Source organism: Aegilops tauschii, chromosome 2 (assembly GCF_002575655.3).
Source record: "Aegilops tauschii subsp. strangulata cultivar AL8/78 chromosome 2, Aet v6.0, whole genome shotgun sequence".
NCBI lineage: Eukaryota > Viridiplantae > Streptophyta > Magnoliopsida > Poales > Poaceae > Aegilops > Aegilops tauschii.
Genome location: NC_053036.3, coordinates 65,832,996 through 65,850,722, shown reverse-complemented (window position 1 = coordinate 65,850,722; position 17,727 = coordinate 65,832,996). Strand labels below are relative to the sequence as shown.

Sequence of the window (17,727 nt, the reverse complement as noted above, 5' to 3'; positions counted from 1 at the left end):
CTTCAGTGGCGGAGCCAGAAAAATTGTATTAGGGGGGCCGAGGGATGTTGAGGCAGGTTAGAGAGGGCCAAATCATATAAAAACATGCTTTTAGCAGCAAATAACCATGAAGTCTGCACTGTTTATCAATAAATTAACTACAAATCCTTGATGTTGGGGGGGGGGGGGGGGGTCATCTTGGCTAACTAGCTCTACTGAACAGTTGTTAATTTTGAAAATGAGGATGAGGTGACACCTGACCCATGGATCAAACTGCCACACGTTCAGAGACAAACCACATGTCACATGTGGGTAAGTATTCGGCAGAGATATGATATGCCACTGGTGTGTGCATGTTTTCGTGTGAGAAATACTATGATAAGGCCCGATCGAACTGACCATATGCAATCATGCATGAATACGCTGAGCGAATATGCCGCAAAATTTCTTGCGCCAATAATGCATTTGATGTTGGTGTTGGCCGAATAAATTTGTTTATGTCAAATACGCTGTACCAAACTGGTAATCAAATCAACGTGAGAACGTTCCATGCCAAGCGTACGAATAGTATTTTGTTTGTGGGGTATCCTTTCTCCAGGGCAATAATTGCCAACATGTCCGCTAGTATCGTCTCCATGGACGAGTTAGGCACAACATTTGGAGGTTTTAGCCACGGGCGCCCGTGGCTCCAGAACCTCTGCTGGCTATATATATGTTCAATGCTAGTGTTGTCTCTTGCAAGCCACGGCCAAGTCAAGAAAAGTGGGGCAGAAGCACCACTTAACACTCTGGTATAGTATTACACTAGTCGCTAGATCAGTGATGGCCTCTGCCTCTTGCCTTGGCTTAGTAGTGCTCGTGGCAATGGCCTCCGCGGCGTCGGCGCAGCTGTCGTCGACGTTCTACGACACGTCGTGCCCCAACGCGCTGGCCACCATCAAGGCCGGCGTGACGGCCGCCCTGAACACCGAAACCCGCATGGGGGCGTCGCTGGTCCGGCTGCACTTCCACGACTGCTTCGTCGATGCAAGTCCCATAACCTTACTCTTTTTTTTTTGACAGCAAGTCCCATAACCTTACTCAGTTGGCAGTATTAGACAGTCACGCTGTAAAAGAAACTGTCAAATGATAGTGTTTCTGAAATTCTTTCCAGGGATGTGACGGGTCTGTTCTGTTGGCGGACACGGGGAGCTTCATCGGCGAGCAGGGCGCAGCCCCGAACAACAATTCCATTCGTGGCATGAACGTCATCGACAACATCAAGACCCAGGTGGAGGCCGTGTGCAAGCAGACCGTCTCCTGCGCCGACATCCTCGCCGTCGCCGCCCGTGACTCCGTCGTCGCGGTAAGCTCGACAATTACTACAGTAGCTCTGATGCATGTATTGATGAAGCACATGCCAGTAGTTCTAGTATCTGAACTGTGGTTTGGAACTAATTCTGCGCATACCAAGCAGCTGGGTGGGCCGACATGGACAGTTCTTCTGGGGAGGAGGGACTCCACCACTGCAAGCAAGACCAACGCGGAAAATGACCTGCCACCTCCTACCTTCGACCTCCAAAACCTCACCACCTTGTTCGGCAACAAGCAGCTCAGCATGACAGACATGGTTGCCCTCTCAGGTACACCCCGCTAATATCTAGCTCAAACTTCACCACAACGACTGGCAAGAGATATTCTGACACGGGTGTGCTCTCGATCTATCTGCAGGCGCCCACACGATCGGGCAATCGCAGTGCCGGTTTTTCAGGGACAGGATCTACAACGAGACCAACATCAACACCACCTTCGCGACATCTCTCAGGGCCAACTGCCCCCAGTCCGGCGGCGACAGCAGCCTGGCGCCGCTGGACACAGCGACGCCCAATGCGTTCGACAACTCCTACTACACCAACCTCATGTCCCAGAAGGGGCTGCTTCACTCGGACCAGGTGCTGTTCAATGGCGGCGGCGCCGACAACACGGTCATGAGCTTCGCGACCAGCGCGGCCACGTTCAACAGCGCCTTCACGACGGCCATGATAAACATGGGAAACATCGCGCCAAAGACGGGGACGCAGGGGCAGATCAGGCTCGTCTGCTCCAAGGTCAACTCGTAATGTCCGCGCCGACGCTCTGCTGCTGCGCATGAATGAACTGAATAAGGTCTCGGATACCAGTACCAGAATCTACGGAGTAGCGTGGCCTGTGGTTACGTATGTGTGTTGGTTGAAAATTGTACCTGTGTATGTACGTCCACATGTGTAACGAATTTCTCCTGCAAAGGCATGGAGGATTCCTTTCCTTTATCTCAGAATGTCTTACTGCGAGATGATAATATCTGCCACTTTGACCCTCTCCACTCCACGGCCCTGATGTCCGTCCCCATGCAAATGCGAAATAACTAATTAAGAAGTACTCGTTGCAAAGAACACTCCACCTTCTCAGATCACGACAAGTGGCGCACATGCAGCGCGCCACTTGTCGCAACCTGTTAGTTTTCCCTTTTTTCGTAGATCCGTTTATTCAAAACGTTTTATCTTTTAAACCGTGCGTCCAAATCTCAAACCGTTATCATCATTGCATTCCTCGCGTCGAGATCTTCAAAATTAGATCCCATGTTGATAGGTTTTGACGAATTTTTTTTTATGAAAAAAAACCGGACCAAAAAAACCGGACAAAAAAACCAAACCGGGAGCACGTTTTTTTTTCCTTTCTGAAAGAGGCACGCCCGTGCCTTTCGCAAAATCACAACCGTGCCCCTCGGGGAAGAAAAACCGTGACTCTCGTGGAAGGAAAAAAACAAAAAACACGTTTTTTCCCTTTCCGAAAGAGGCACGCCCGTGACTCTCGCGAAAGCACAACCGTGCCTCTGGCGAAAGCAAAACCGTGACTTTCGCGAAAAAAAACAGAAAACGCGTATGTTTTTTCCGTTACGGAGAGGCACGGCCGTGACTCTCACGAAAGCACAACCGTGCCTCTCGCGTAAGCAAAACCGTGACTCTCGCAAAAGAAAAAAAAAACAAAAAACGTGTTTTGTTTTTCCCTTTCCGAGAGGCACGACCGTGACTCTCGCGCAAGCACAACCGTGCCTCTTACGGAAGCAAAACCGTGACTCTCAAGAAAAAAAAACATAAAACATGTTTTTTTTGTTTCCAAAAGGCACGGCCGTAACTCTCGCTAAAGCACAATCGTGCCTCTCACGGAAGAAAAAACCGTGACTTTTCGAAAAAAAAAACGCGTTTTTTCGGGTAAAAATTTTTTTTTTCGAATTTTTTTTGGTCGAAAAGTTAAGGAAGACCGGCGGAAAACCTAAACGTCGAAAAAACCCGAAAAAAACCGTTTAAAAAGCCGAAAACGCGTGCGGAAAAATAAAAAAAAACAAATCTGGAGGGAGCGTCCAGAGCGCGATACGTGGCGAATGGCTGAGAGCGCGCCAAGTGGCGTTGATCGTTGCGAGGCTACTGAAGGAGCGCTCGTTAACTAGTTGCTCCCATGCAAATGTCATCACAGACGGACTACCCATTAGACCCTGGGCATGGACAGCCCAGCCAGAAAAATCCAGGCCGGGTTAGGCGAAATGCCCTATTTGCCGCTTATTGCGTCAAAATGTCGACGCAACGCACACACCGACCGCCAGCAGCGCTAGAAACGGGCCGGCCCAATTCACCAACGCTAACTAGGCGGTTTTGGAAACTTTCTAGAATGTTCCCTGACTGGTTTTTATTCCTTTGCCGGTTTTCCAGTTTTCTCATTGGTCCTCATGGTTTTCCAATTTTCTGTTTCTTGGTCCCTTTTTTTTCCTTTTCTTTTGTTTTTGTTTTCTGTATTTTTAATGTTCATGTTTCGAAAATTGTTTGGAATTTTAGAAAAATGTTCATTATTTCAAAAATTGTTCACAAATCTAAAATATGTTCGGATTTAAAAAAAATGTTCCAGACTTTAAAAAATGTTTGTGTTTTCAGCTCGTAATGTTTTTACTCAAAATTTTCACATCTTTCAAAAAATGTTTGGTATTTCAAAAAATGTTTCCGTTTTCAAATATTGTTGGTAAATTCCAAATAATGTTCACGTTTTAACTTTTTAGATGTTTTAAAAAATGTTCTACTTCCAAAATTTGTTCATAAATTCAAATATTGTTCATGTTTTCAAATTTTGTTCTGGAATTTAAAAATATGTTCCTTAAAAAAACTGGTCATGATTTTAGGAAAATGTTTCTGTTTTTTTTTCACATTTGTTCGCAAATTTGGACAATGTTTATGATTTACAGGACACTGCGTTTCAAAAAAAACTTGCTACCAAAATTCCGAACATAATTCGTATATGTGCTCGGAGTTGGTTCCTTTAGGTTTTGCGCTAGGATATAAACAGTATTGAGTAGTAGCTCAACTGGTTGTATCGCTTCACCTTTGATGCTTAGATCGTGTGTTCGAGCACCATCGGCGTCAACCTTTTTGCTAACCATTCGCTGATGTTGGTCGCTACGTTAATGGGCCGGCCAGTTGGGAGACCCCCTATGCGAAAGGCCGTCTATTTGCCGCAGAGAGCGGCATATAGGAGGTTCCGGGTTAGGCTTGGCATTCGGGCTGGTCTTGGGCATCATTTTACAGCCCGGAAGCTAGATCAAGCTGGGTTCGGGCTTCTCTTTTCTGTGATTTTGGGCATTCGGGCATGTGGAGGTCAAAAACTGTTGTTCGGGCCAGGTTTTTGTGCTTCGGACCTGTGTGTGGGCCTGTCTCGGGCTTGGAGAAGGAGTTTGCATAGAAAAGTCATGCTTGGGCCTGGAGTTTCAAGGCCAGGCTTTTGCAAGCCGGGCCTAAAACCCGGTTCGGCCCGACCAATAGTCAGGTTTACTACCCATCATAATTGGAGGATCGTCTCTACTAATGGGCAACACTATATGGCCTGTCCACATCACAAGTCAAGTGTACATTGGCTCGTGAGCCCAAATCTTTATGAGTTCTTTTGGCACAAAAACACATAGTGCAAATCTGGTCATAGTGGGAGTAACATAAGTAGTAACATAGATGCCACGTAAGCAAAAATGGTGACGTGTCAAGTAGTTAATGAAGAGAGAGACAAATAGAGTAACATAATATGTTACCATCACATAGCAGTTCTCAATGCTAAATGAGTCGGCCAGTTCTCAAGACATAGCAGTTCTCAACCTTTTTGCTAACCATTCGCTGATGTTGGTCGCTACGTTAATGGGCCGGCCAGTTGGGAGACCCCCTATGCGAAAGGCCGTCTATTTGCCGCAGAGAGCGGCATATAGGAGGTTCCGGGTTAGGCTTGGCATTCGGGCTGGTCTTGGGCATCATTTTACAGCCCGGAAGCTAGATCAAGCTGGGTTCGGGCTTCTCTTTTCTGTGATTTTGGGCATTCGGGCATGTGGAGGTCAAAAACTGTTGTTCGGGCCAGGTTTTTGTGCTTCGGACCTGTGTGTGGGCCAGTCTCGGGCTTGGAGAAGGAGTTTGCATAGAAAAGTCATGCTTGGGCCTGGAGTTTCAAGGCCAGGCTTTTGCAAGCCGGGCCTAAAACCCGGTTCGGCCCGACCAATAGTCAGGTTTACTACCCATCATAATTGGAGGATCGTCTCTACTAATGGGCAACACTATATGGCCTGTCCACATCACAAGTCAAGTGTACATTGGCTCGTGAGCCCAAATCTTTATGAGTTCTTTTGGCACAAAAACACATAGTGCAAATCTGGTCATAGTGGGAGTAACATAAGTAGTAACATAGATGCCACGTAAGCAAAAATGGTGACGTGTCAAGTAGTTAATGAAGAGAGAGACAAATAGAGTAACATAATATGTTACCATCACATAGCAGTTCTCAATGCTAAATGAGTCTATGAAGTAAATGAAGTGATGCATGACACTGCACATATGTTACCACCCACTACAGAGGTAGTAACATAGACTAGTAACATATGTTACTAGTCTAAGTTACTCCCCACTATGACCAACCTTAAAACATAGTTGTAAATTGCGGCACATTGCACTCCATTCCAACGTAACATTAAAAACACCATTCTATTCCATCAAAGTGGAAAAAAATTATGCATTTATTGATCGCCATCAATCTCATTAGTCCCTTCCAGGGTTGAAGTAAATGTGTACAACCCGAGCGGTCTATAGGTCTATGTGTACGCTGGCAGAGATTCGGGGAGGAGGTGCCGGAGGCGGGAAGTCCTATCTGGATCCAGGGACACTGGCACATCTGCTTGTCTGGACATGGGGAAGGCTAACGTACTAGCAATGAAGAACTGATTAGGAGGCCTATGCCGGGAGAGGGAGGACCCATGAAGGAGGAGATGGTTCATGGAGGGAAAGGTGGGGGCATGGTGGTGCAAGAGAGGTGAACTGAGGAGGGAAAGGTGGGGACATAGTGGTGAAGGAGGCAACAACAAGGTGTGAAAGTGCCAGAGGAGGAGGGCGACGTCGCTGCCACCCGAGGAGCAGGAATGGTCGTAGGAAGGGAGAGGGATCTAGTTACGTTTCCCTTCCCTTGCTCATTTTATAGACAACAGGAACGGGATGAAGGGCCTCAGCCATTGGGTTCGGTCTAGTCTCACTTACGAGCACAATATGTCGATCGGTGGAGATGAAGTCTCTAGTAACGATCAGGTATATAGAAGCCACCTAATAGTGATATAGCCTTGGGACAATGAGTTAACCTTGATAACCAGATATCTACTTTCGGAAGGGGTGTCCAAGGGTAAGAAGGAATCACATAAAGGCTTTCTTGAATGTATATAGTGAGATTTTGGATGAAGGGTACCTTGGTTTGTGAAGTGATGTAGGTAGGCAGAATAATGGGGATTTTCAATATCTAAAGGATCGCTTGTGGAAGCGAAGTCAAGGGTGGATTTAGAGAAGCTTATCAACGAATGGCAGAGGGACTCTTATCGAATCAGTCACCGAAGCCATTCCAACCTATTCAGAGTCTTATTTCTTATTACTTGGAGGATTATGCCAACAACTCAATATGATGATCTGAAAATTCTGGTGGAGTTATAAAGCCAGAGAAAGAAAGACCGAATGGGTCTCGTGGGACTCCATGGTGACGCCAATACCTCACTTATGCCCCCAACAACACAAGCAAGGTGTCTATCCTTACTAGCTTTGCTATTTCTACAAGTTATTGAAAGATATATGAAAGGCGATAATTCAAAACGGTGCCCGGGCTCATTTGCACCTCGTGAACAGTAAAATAAACAAATAGCAGGAAAATAAAAAAATTTGATTTTTTGTCAACCAAGATTCTCAAGTGTGTGATCACCGTGCATAATTTCGAGGTGTTCAGTCATTCAAGGAGCTCGTGGCAAAAAAGATAAGATTGGCTCCGAACATTGCTTGTTTCAAATGTTTCTCAAACACCTGTATTTGTATTTTTTTGCCACGAGCTCCTCAAATGTCCAAACTTCACCAAATTTTGCATGGACATCACGCACAGAAGCATCTTGCACAACAAATAATTACATTATTTATTTATTTTTCTATTTTGCCGATTATATTGCTCATCGGCGGGAGCATGTGAGCATGGGAGCCAAAACTCAGCTTCCTGTGAAAGGTATTATTTTTGTATTTTCAACATAAATAATAACTAAAAAATACAAGTAAAACTTGTTGAAAGTGTTCCACTCTTTGCCTGAGATACCTCTGCATCATCCAAGTATTATGTAATAAAACATATAATTTTGTTGAGTAATATGACCTACATTTGAATAATATTCCCCTAAGGCTCTGGCCCATCACCAAGACAAAAAAAATTATTATCCCGTTATCTTTAGTGACGATAATACAATACAAGAAATTTCCATTTACTATCACCACAATAGATTACATGCAGAATTAGATCCAACTAATGCATATATATTTCGCTCTACTAATTACCCATCGAAACTGGCCAAGAGAAAACAAATAACATGGGAACAATATGAATCTAACCAAACATAAGCATCAATACAATCTAAACAGAAATGAATAATTCTTCACTTGATCAACATCACCGCAAAGTACACATCAGATTGACCATAATCATGGTGGGCAGCTGAGTGGTCACTGTATTGAACTACAAGGGGTGAGATTTCATGCAAAAAAACAAGGGGGGATATTACATATTTCGTACTGCTATGAAATGTCGCAGTCTTGGGTGGACTACTCACAGTTTTTATTGGAGCAGCGGTGATTGATGTCGATGAAGAAGACGATGAATTCCTCCTTCGGCAGAGTACCGGAACATGGCTGAAGGTGAGATTGCCTCGGAACACGAAGTGGCGGTGCGAAAAAAATACTCAACAAATATGAATAGGCCTTTTGGAGTATATAACAAGTGAGATCTGGTGTGTCCAGGTGTCTGGGCTTCCAGGGCCTACCAAGTGTCCTAGTTCTGTCACAGTGCTTCTTCTAGTATAAGAACAACTTCTGTAATTTTTTAGACTTTGTTTTTCAAAATCATAGATATTCTATTTTGCCAAAATACAAAAATACTGCAAAACAAATCCTAGCATTGGACACATAAGTAATAAAATATTTGCAATAGAACTTCAAAAGTTTTGCAAAAATGATGGAAACAAGGCATGAACAATACATAGACTATAAATAAGTTTAGGACATATCAGCATCCCCAAGCGTAATCCATGCTCATCCTTAACCATGTAAAATGATAAACAAGGATGATTTTTGTATGTCAAAGCTACATATCAAGAACTTGATCCTATGATGTATAATCTTTGGCGAGTCTAAACAATAGTTAGGATACATTTTTGGAAAAGGAGGCTTGCCCCCAGCCTCTGCATCTAAACGATGCATGCAGACATATTATTAAAAGTCTCGAAGTAGCACAAAGTCACAGAATTATTACAGCTCGCAAGCGGAGCAAAGAAACGCATAAAAAACTCAATACCACAACTGGTATGCATAAAAGGACACGGTCCTTAGACTCCTATCCTGTTATGAGACCGGCATCCAAACCAGTTGAATATATCCCATGCTACCATCTCCCACTGGGTGCACCCAGTAACCAAAAATTCCATGGAGTCCATAAGAGTGAGTAAGGACCACGTACGTATCCACGCCATAGCTCTGAAGATGACCTGCAAGAAATTTAACATATGTTGTCTGTTAAAAATCATACCGTTCCTGCAGTTCCATATAGCCCAAATAAGCGCACATATTCCAATCCGAATACGAGATGCAGTAGTATGTTGCACTCCAGCTAACCACGTCCCAAATAACGATTCAATACTAACTGGAGGAATAATATTAAAGGCTATATGAATCGTTCGCCAAAGTAATTTCGTGAGAGGGCAGTCTATGAAAAGGTGTTGTATTGTTTCATCATGATCATAAAAACAACATAGTGTATTGCCTACCCACCGCCGCTTTATTAAATTATCTTTGGTGAGGATCACTTGCTTGTGGACAAACCACATAAAGATATTAATACGCAAGGGAACCTTAACCTTCCAAATATTTGTCGATCTCGGGGTTGGGCTAGAATTAATTAGATCCATATACATAGATTTGACCGTAAACACACTGTTTCTAGCTAACTTCCAGTGAAACGAATCAGGTTGGTTGGATAATCGAACGTCCATCAATCTCCGTAACAAGTGCAACCAAGAATTCCAACGCTCCCCAACTAAAGATCTCCTAAACTGAATATTCAAGGGTACTGATTGTAATACTGTGCCCACGTAATCCTCCTTACGTTGTACAATATTATATAAGTTGGGGTATTGTATGGCAAGAGGCGTCTTCCCTAACCAAGTATCCTCCCAAAATCTTGTTGTCATTCCATTGCCAACAAAGAATTTAACCCTATGAAAGAACAATGCTTTCATTCTCATAAGCCCCTTCCAGAATGGTGAGTCATTAGGTCTCGCGGTAACTTGGGCTAGAGTTTTCGATTGCAAATATTTGTTGTGTAATATCTATGCCCACATACCATTAGTCTCTACTGATAACCTATATAGCCATTTACTCATGAGGCATTTATTCTTAATTTCCAGGTTTTCAATATCGAGACCCCCTCGTCCTTAGGTCGACAAATGATATCCCATCGTGCGAGGTGGTACTTCTTCTTAGCCTCATCTGACTGCTAGAAAAATTGAGATCGAAAAAAATCTAGTATCTTCCGCACCCCTTTCGGTACTTCGAAGAAAGATAACAGGAACATCGTTATACTAGTAAGTATTGAATTAATGAGCACTAACCGACCTCCATACGACATTAGCTCGCCCTTCCAACAGCTAAGCTTTTTTTCAATTCGATGTTCGATGCATTTTCATTTTTTATTAGAAAGTTTGCAATGATGAATCGGTATGCCCAAGTAAGTGAAAGGCAAAGAACCTAATTCACATCCGAACAGTTGTCTATATGCATCTTGCTCCTCTTTGGCCCTACCAAAGCAGAACAATTCGCTCTTGTGAAAATTAATATTTAGTCCAGACAATTGTTCAAAGAGGCATAGCACCAGCTTCATATTCTGAGCTTTTGCAAGATCATGCTCCATGAAAAGAATAGTGTCGTCGGCATACTGTAAGATGGAAACTCCCCCATCAACTAGATGAGGAACAAGTCCATCAACTTGGCCATTCTCCTTGGCCCTGCCTATAAGAACGGTCAACATATCCGCCACTATATTAAATAAGAGAGGAGACATCGAATCCCCTTGTCTCAAGCCCTTATGAGTCTGAAAATAGTGACCGATATCATCATTAACCTTTATTCCGACACTACCTTTTTGGACTAGAGAACCCACCTGGTTCCGCCATGTCTCATTAAAACCCTTCATGCGCATTGCCTGCTGAAGGAAATGCCACTTAACTTTATCATATGCCTTCTCGACATCCACTTTGAAGATAACCCCATCTAGTTTCTTTGAATGAATTTCATGGAGAGTTTCATGTAAGACAACAACCCCTCTAGGATATGTCTCCCTGGCATGAAAGCCGTCTAACTCAGTTGCACCACCGAATGGGCGATCCGTGTCAGTCTATTAGTACCCACTTTCGTGAATATTTTGAAACTCACATTGAGAAGACAAATTGGCCTGAATTGTTCGATACGAACCGCCTCTTCTTTCTTTTGGCAAAAGCGTAATCATACCAAAGTTAAGATGAAAGAGTTCGAGGTGACCTTAAAAAAATCATGAAACATGGGCATAAGATCATCCTTAATTATATGCCAACATTTCCTATAGAATTCTGTAGGGAACCCATCTGGTCCCAGTGCTTTATTCGGTTTCATTTTTGATATTTCATCGAGAACCTCTTTCTCAGTAAACGGTGCAGAGAGAATCTCATTTTCCTCTGAACGGAGTTGAGGGATATCTCCAATAACAGACTCATCCAGGGAAACCTTATTCTCTACCAGAGGTCCGAAAAGTTGTTTATAATAGTTGAAAATATACGATTTAAGGTTCTCATGCCCCCACAACGGTCCCTTCGTCCTGTTCAAGATGGATGATTTTCTTCATCCTATGTTTACCGTTCGCAATCATGTGAAAGAATTGTGTATTGTCATCCCCTTGGACAACCTTGAGAACCTTAGCATGCAATGCCCATTTGAGTTCTTCTTCTCTAAGAAGAGCGTGTAGGCTTTGCTCAGCTTCTGACTTCGTGGCCTGTTATGCCACATCGAGCAGGTTCACTTCTACTTTTAGGTCCAAAGCATCGATCAATAGAGTTAGTCTTTCTTTTTCTTGTTTGTATATCCCACTCTCGTTTCTGGCCCAACCCCGTAAAAATTGTCATAGATGCCTAATCTTGTTTTGTCATCTTTCAACACTCGATCGTCCACTAATAGGCTTCGTCCATTCTCGTGCTACGATCGCCATAAAAGTTCTCTTTCTCGAACCAACTCAATTCGAAAGAGAAAGTGTTTTTGTTACCAATGTGTGTTGCGTCTCCCGAGTCTACTAGCAAAGGTGTGTGGTCTGAGATTACCCTCTGCATCGCATGCGCCGACACCAGTGGGTATTTCTGTTCCCATTCGACACTAGCGAGCAACCTATCCAACTTCTCATAAGTTGGAGTGGGTAACGAGTTGGCCCATGTGAACTGCCTACCTATGATTTCAATCTCCCTTAGACTGAGACTCTCAATAATCATGTTGAACATTAGGGACCAACGTCCATCAAAGTTGTCGCCTTCTCATCTCTCCTTTTGATTATATTAAAATCCCCTCCAACTAGGACTGGAAGTCTTTCATCCGTGCAGATCCGAACCAGATCAGCTAGGAAATCAGGCTTAAGTTCGGGTTGGGCTGCTCCGTACACAGCTACCAGAGACCAACGGAACCCATCCAACTTATATCTTACCCGAAACATAACCGCAAAGTCCCCCCGAACCACATTAATCTCCTCTAGAGCTTCGCACTTAACCCGCTGCAATATCCCACCGGATCTTCCTCTAGGAGGTAAACAATGCCAATCAAAATCAATTCCGCCGGACAAAGTTCCAAGGAACTGTGAGGTGAAATTATCTCTTCCTATTTCGAGAAGTGCAATAAAGTCAAGATTTTGATCTGTCGATGTCTTTGCAAGGAACCTTCTTTTAGCCAAGTCAGCTAGACCTCTGCTATATCAAAAGATCCCTTTCATAGATCCTCATGAATTTTTTTCTTAAGCTTAACCCTAGCACTTCTACGAACAGCCGAAGTAGGATAAACCTTCCTTTTCCAGGAACGCTTGTGCTTATCCCCCTTACCCTTCGTATCTTTATTATTGGATTGACTCGAGGCAATACATTCTGTCGCTAAAGGTTCTACGTTGTCCTCATTCTCTGTCCCTTCCATTTCAACTTCGGCTTCCGAAGTAGGCATGAGGTCATTACATAAGCTCTCAAGGGCTGATATTCCTAATTTTTTCATATTGGCCTCATTCATAGGTCGAACGGCCGCTATGTTACGAATAATTTCAGAAGCCCGCTCATCTTCTAAGTCTAAAAGGTCATTAATCGATAACAATGGTCCACATTTAATATTCTGACACTATCTCAATGCACACAAAAAAGTTCCCAAAATTCTTTGATAATCAAATGCATGAAGTCAATATCATCAGTGCCAAAGTTTCAAAAGAATATCAATATTTATTGGGAAAACAATAATGACTTTCATAACAAAGAATGTTTAGCATGAAAATCAATTCTAGGCTAACCCTTGATACAAGAAAAAAAATTACCAACACTTGTTGCTTTTCTGTGCTATTTCAACCAATCAATCAAATTGGAGTAGAATTTGAGCGCAAGTCTAGGTTTCGCACCCTAATGATTGGCATAAGAACATAATGTTGGGGGTTGAAAGGAGTCAAAGTTAAAGATAATCTTGCATCAATGAAAGGGATCATTAGGCCAAGAGGAACACCTCATAATCGATATTAATGCAAGGAGTAGAGATTGTCATGCAACTAGGTTGCACATAGGGGTATGAATATATGAAAGCTCTCGTACGGACTAGTGGGGTGCATCCAACTTGGTTGGTCAAGATGGCTAAAAGCTCATAGAAGCAGAGTCATTATTGGAATACATAAGCCAAATTCTATAAGTATAGTGCCCAATAGTATACAAAACACTGAAATTCATACAATTTCCAACTTTTAATACGCGAAGTTGTTCTACTTTGAAGCACTTATTTTACTTCCAATTAATGCATGGTGGGGGGTATGATCCAACCAGATTTGGGTTGGGCCTTAAGATCACATAGGGGAAAGTGAAGTTCCAACTCCACAGAAGCTAAAACCTGATCTGGTGCACTCTGGATTGGGTCGATCAGGTGCTTACTACAAAATAAATTTGATATTCCATAATATATAACCTAATTAATATCATTCCATATTAATATAACATAGATGTGTGTGCGTCCGAGAATGCAGAGGCCGCGAACTTTATCCTTCATTTCAAAAAAAAGTTGTGTATTATACAGAAAATGATCAGTTAATTATTTATATTAATCGGATCTACTCTATGGTAACCTGTGTACTCGAGTTTGTATTTGAACCCATTACTAGCTAGTTAGCTTATCCCATGTGTTTAACCCATATAGAAAATGGAGATAATGACACATTATACACAACTTCTGCGGATTAGTTGATACCCCCTGACCCATAGATCAAACTGCCACGTCGTTTAGAAACGAACCACATGCGTGGTGTATGTATCCTGCCGATATGATATGGCCAATAGAGTGCATGTTTTCGCCTAAGCAATATGATAAGGCCATATCGAACTGCCCTATGCAATCATGCATACACAGAGTGAATAATGCAGCCAAATTCTTTGACCGAATAGTGCCGACTTGGTGTTGGCCGTATAATTTTATGTTGAATACGCTGTACCAAACTGGTAATCAGATCAATGTGACAACGTTCCATGTTAAGCTCATGCGGAATAGACCCCTCAAAAAAAAAAGCTCATGGGGAATAGATGTTTATATCCATGCTAATCGTTTGTGGGGTAACCATTCTCGACGATAATGATTCCCAAGCGATGTTTATGGACAAGTTAGGCACAAAATTTGGACGTTTTAGGCTTTTAGCCCAGGGTACCGTGGCACTAAACCTCTTCTGGCTATATATATGTGCAATGCTGGTATGCTTCTCTTGCAAGCCACGGCCAACACAAAAAAGGTGAGGCGGGAAGCACCAAATAACAAAGTGGGCAGATTAGCAATGGCTTCTGCTTCTTGCCTTAGCTTACTGGTGCTAGTGGCAATGGCCTCCGCGGCGTCGGCGCAGCTGTCGCCGACGTTCTACCAGGCGTCGTGCCCAAGCGCGCTGTTCATCATCCAGACTGCGGTCCAGGCCGCAGTCAACAATGAGCCCCGCATGGGGGCGTCGCTCGTCCGGCTGCACTTCCACGACTGCTTTGTCGATGCAAGCCTCACGTCACCTTAGTCAGTTGTACCATACGCACGGACGTTAGTCTCACATTAACTTTTTTTCCCAGGGATGTGACGGGTCCGTTCTGTTGGCGGACACGGGGAGCTTCGTCGGCGAGCAGGGGGCTGCTCCGAACGCCGGTTCCATTCGTGGCATGAACGTCATCGACAACATCAAAACCCAGGTCGAGGCCGCGTGCACGCAGACCGTCTCCTGCGCCGACATCCTCGCCGTCGCCGCCCGTGACTCCGTCGTTGCGGTAAGCTCTACAGTTAGCTCTAATGCGTGTGATTCTGCACATGGTCGATGTGCATTATATGTGTGTGTGTGTACTATTTTCTTGGTTTTGGTTTGAAATTAAAATTCTGTGCAGTTGGGAGGGCCGACATGGCCTGTTCTTCTGGGGAGGAGGGACTCCACCACCGCAAGCAAGACCAATGCAGAGAATGACCTTCCACCTCCTACCTTCGACCTCCAGAACCTCACGACCTCGTTCGCCAACAAGCAGCTCAGCATGACAGACATGGTTGCGCTCTCAGGTACACACCATCGACATGATTTCTCTCAACTCAAACTTTACTAGTACAACGGCTCGCTAGAGAGACATTCTGACATGCTGTGCAGGCGCCCACACGCTCGGACAATCGCAATGCCGGTTTTTCAGGAACAGGATCAACAACGAGGCCAACATCAACACGGCCTTCGCGACGGCGCTAAAGGCCAACTGCCCCCAGTCCGGCGGCGACAGCAGCCTAGCGCCGCTGGACACGGTGACGCCCAACGCCTTCGACAACGCCTATTACAGCAACCTGATTTCCCAGAAGGGGCTCCTACACTCGGACCAGGTGCTGTTCAACGGCGGCGGTGCCGACAACACAGTCCTGAGCTTTGCATCCAGCGCCGCGACGTTCAACAGCGCCTTCACCACGGCCATGGTGAAGATGGGGAACATCGCGCCCAAGACGGGGACGCAGGGGCAGATCAGGCTCGTCTGCTCCAAGGTCAACTCGTAATCTCCGCGCCGCCGACGCTCTTCTGAAGCTACGCATGAATGAATTAAATAAGGTCTCTGAGACCAGTACCAGCACCTACGAGTACGTAGCGTGTGTATTTCGGCGGGTGGTTGGAAATTGTACTTGTGCATGTGTGCGTCTACATGTGTAACGAAATTCTCGTGCAAAAGCACGGATGATTGCTTCCTTTTATCTCTCTCTATATATATCATACTGTACTTTGAGATGTTACCATCTGCCACCTTAGAGCATCTCTAACAGTGGCTGTAAAAAATGCACGCGCGCGGTAAAAGACGGTTTTAGCGCGCGCGGGGCGGTTTCGCGCGCTCCAGCTGCGGCGGGAAACTCAGTTGCGAGGGAAAAGATCACGCGCTCTAGTTTTTGCGCGTGGCGACCAGCGCGCTTTATAAATGCAGTGCCCGCTACGCGCCCTCCCACCGCTCTTCATCTCCCCACGCGCCCTTCTGCCGCTCTCTCCCCGCTCCCTCTGCCGTTTTCTCGCCTCGCGGCCGACGCGCTACCGTCGCGCCACCATGCCGCCGCGCCGCCGGGGAGTTTCGGGCTACCGCGGCGACCGCGCGCGCCCCTCCGGCTCCTTCTCTGCCGACATCCGGTCCGGCGACATGCGCCTCGGCCTCGGCACCTTCGAGACCGCCAACGAGGCCGCCCGCACGTACGACGCGGCGACGTGGCGCCTCCGGCGGCCTCGTAGGGACATGAACTTCCCGGAGGTGCCGACGCGGGAGCTGGCGTGGGAGCTCGCACCTCCCCGCGACTCATCACCGACGAGGATCAGCGTCGTCCTGGAGCAGCTAGGTGAAGCATGGTCCTGGGATACGCGGAAGCGACCGCTCAATTTAACATCGACCTAGGAGCATCGTCATCCTGGGACTCCGAAGACGATCGGTACCTTGACGCCTTCATTGAGACGTCGGAGGAGGACATCACCGAGGCCGAGTCGGAGTCGGAGGAGGAGGACGGCGAGGAGTAGTTTTTTATCTATCATTTTATTATCTAGCGTAGGACGAGGCTATGAACTATCTATGTATCATTTTTATCTATCGTTCTTATCTATCTATGTACTATCTATTTATTGTTTTATATTGTTTTATCTATCTATGCATATCGAGTTGGAGTCGAAGGAGAAGAAATATAGCGCTTCTGCTGGAGCGGCGCGCGCGCAATTTTTTGCAGCGGCCGCTGGAACCAGCGCTCCGCGGCGTGCAAAAACTGGCTACGAAGACGTTGTAAACGCTTTTTTAACGCACCGCGCATCCGCGGCTTTTGAAGATGCTCTTAACCCTCCCCACGGACGGCGGTCTTGTTGGTATGCAAATGTCATTGGAGGGTATCTCTCACTGATGGGCAGGGGATGATCGTCTCTACTGATGGGCAGGTGATGTCCATCAGGAAGACATAACTAGTGACGAGACACTATAAATCCGTCCTTCGGTGAAAATCTTTATGAGATTATTTGACACAAATATATAGAGCGGATATTGCTTTAAACAAAGTTCCACTCCTGGTTACGGTGCATTCCAGGCCGTTCCATTGTAACATTCAAACTTCATTATATTCCATCAAAATAATATATTAATTATATCATAACTTTCATTGACCTTTTCCCATTAATTCCTTCTAGGATTGAAGTACCACGCCCCCCCCCCCCCCCCCCCCCATAACTCCCGAACGCCCGCGTTCACAGCCCCTCGGTCCGAACGCGCTGATCGACGTACGTCCAGTTTGCACGAATCTTGACGCGAGCCGATGCCACGTAGGACAGCCAGCACCCGTTCGGGATAACGGCCCCTCGGTCCGAACTCCCCTCCCCCACCCCACTTCTGCTCCCCCACCACTCCGCCGAGTA

At 45.3% G+C, this 17,727-nt stretch overlaps 3 protein-coding genes across 3 annotated transcripts; all 3 read left to right on the top strand.

Moving 5' to 3' along the window:
* Nucleotides 1–702: 702 nt before the first annotated feature.
* LOC109773170 (peroxidase 2) lies at nt 703–2,329 on the top strand. Its single transcript, XM_020331869.4, has 4 exons — nt 703–1,005; nt 1,133–1,324; nt 1,436–1,601; nt 1,690–2,329. Exons 1-4 carry the CDS (start codon nt 802–804, stop codon nt 2,076–2,078), a joined length of 951 nt encoding a protein of 316 aa, XP_020187458.1. The 5' UTR covers nt 703–801; the 3' UTR covers nt 2,079–2,329.
* Nucleotides 2,330–14,585: 12,256 nt separating this feature from the next.
* Nucleotides 14,586–16,068, top strand: LOC109773175 (peroxidase 2-like). Its single transcript, XM_020331874.3, has 4 exons — nt 14,586–14,841; nt 14,915–15,106; nt 15,221–15,386; nt 15,472–16,068. The coding sequence occupies exons 1-4, from the start codon at nt 14,638–14,640 to the stop codon at nt 15,858–15,860; spliced, it is 951 nt and encodes a 316-aa protein (XP_020187463.1). The 5' UTR covers nt 14,586–14,637; the 3' UTR covers nt 15,861–16,068.
* A 325-nt stretch (nt 16,069–16,393) lies between these two features.
* On the top strand, nt 16,394–16,732 carry LOC120961836 (ethylene-responsive transcription factor ERF098-like). Its single transcript, XM_040399164.1, has one exon. It carries the CDS (start codon nt 16,394–16,396, stop codon nt 16,730–16,732), a length of 339 nt encoding a protein of 112 aa, XP_040255098.1.
* Nucleotides 16,733–17,727: the final 995 nt, after the last annotated feature.

Coding starts and splice junctions, on each gene's coding strand:
- LOC109773175 (XM_020331874.3), top strand. CDS start 14,638: ATGGCTTCTGCTTCTTGCCTTAGCTTACTGGTGCTAGTGGCAATGGCC. Junction 14,842..14,914: donor TCCACGACTGCTTTGTCGAT/GCAAGCCTCACG, acceptor TTTTTTTCCCAG/GGATGTGACGGGTCCGTTCT. Junction 15,387..15,471: donor AGACATGGTTGCGCTCTCAG/GTACACACCATC, acceptor CATGCTGTGCAG/GCGCCCACACGCTCGGACAA.
- LOC120961836 (XM_040399164.1), top strand. CDS start 16,394: ATGCCGCCGCGCCGCCGGGGAGTTTCGGGCTACCGCGGCGACCGCGCG.
- LOC109773170 (XM_020331869.4), top strand. CDS start 802: ATGGCCTCTGCCTCTTGCCTTGGCTTAGTAGTGCTCGTGGCAATGGCC. Junction 1,006..1,132: donor TCCACGACTGCTTCGTCGAT/GCAAGTCCCATA, acceptor AATTCTTTCCAG/GGATGTGACGGGTCTGTTCT. Junction 1,325..1,435: donor CCCGTGACTCCGTCGTCGCG/GTAAGCTCGACA, acceptor CATACCAAGCAG/CTGGGTGGGCCGACATGGAC.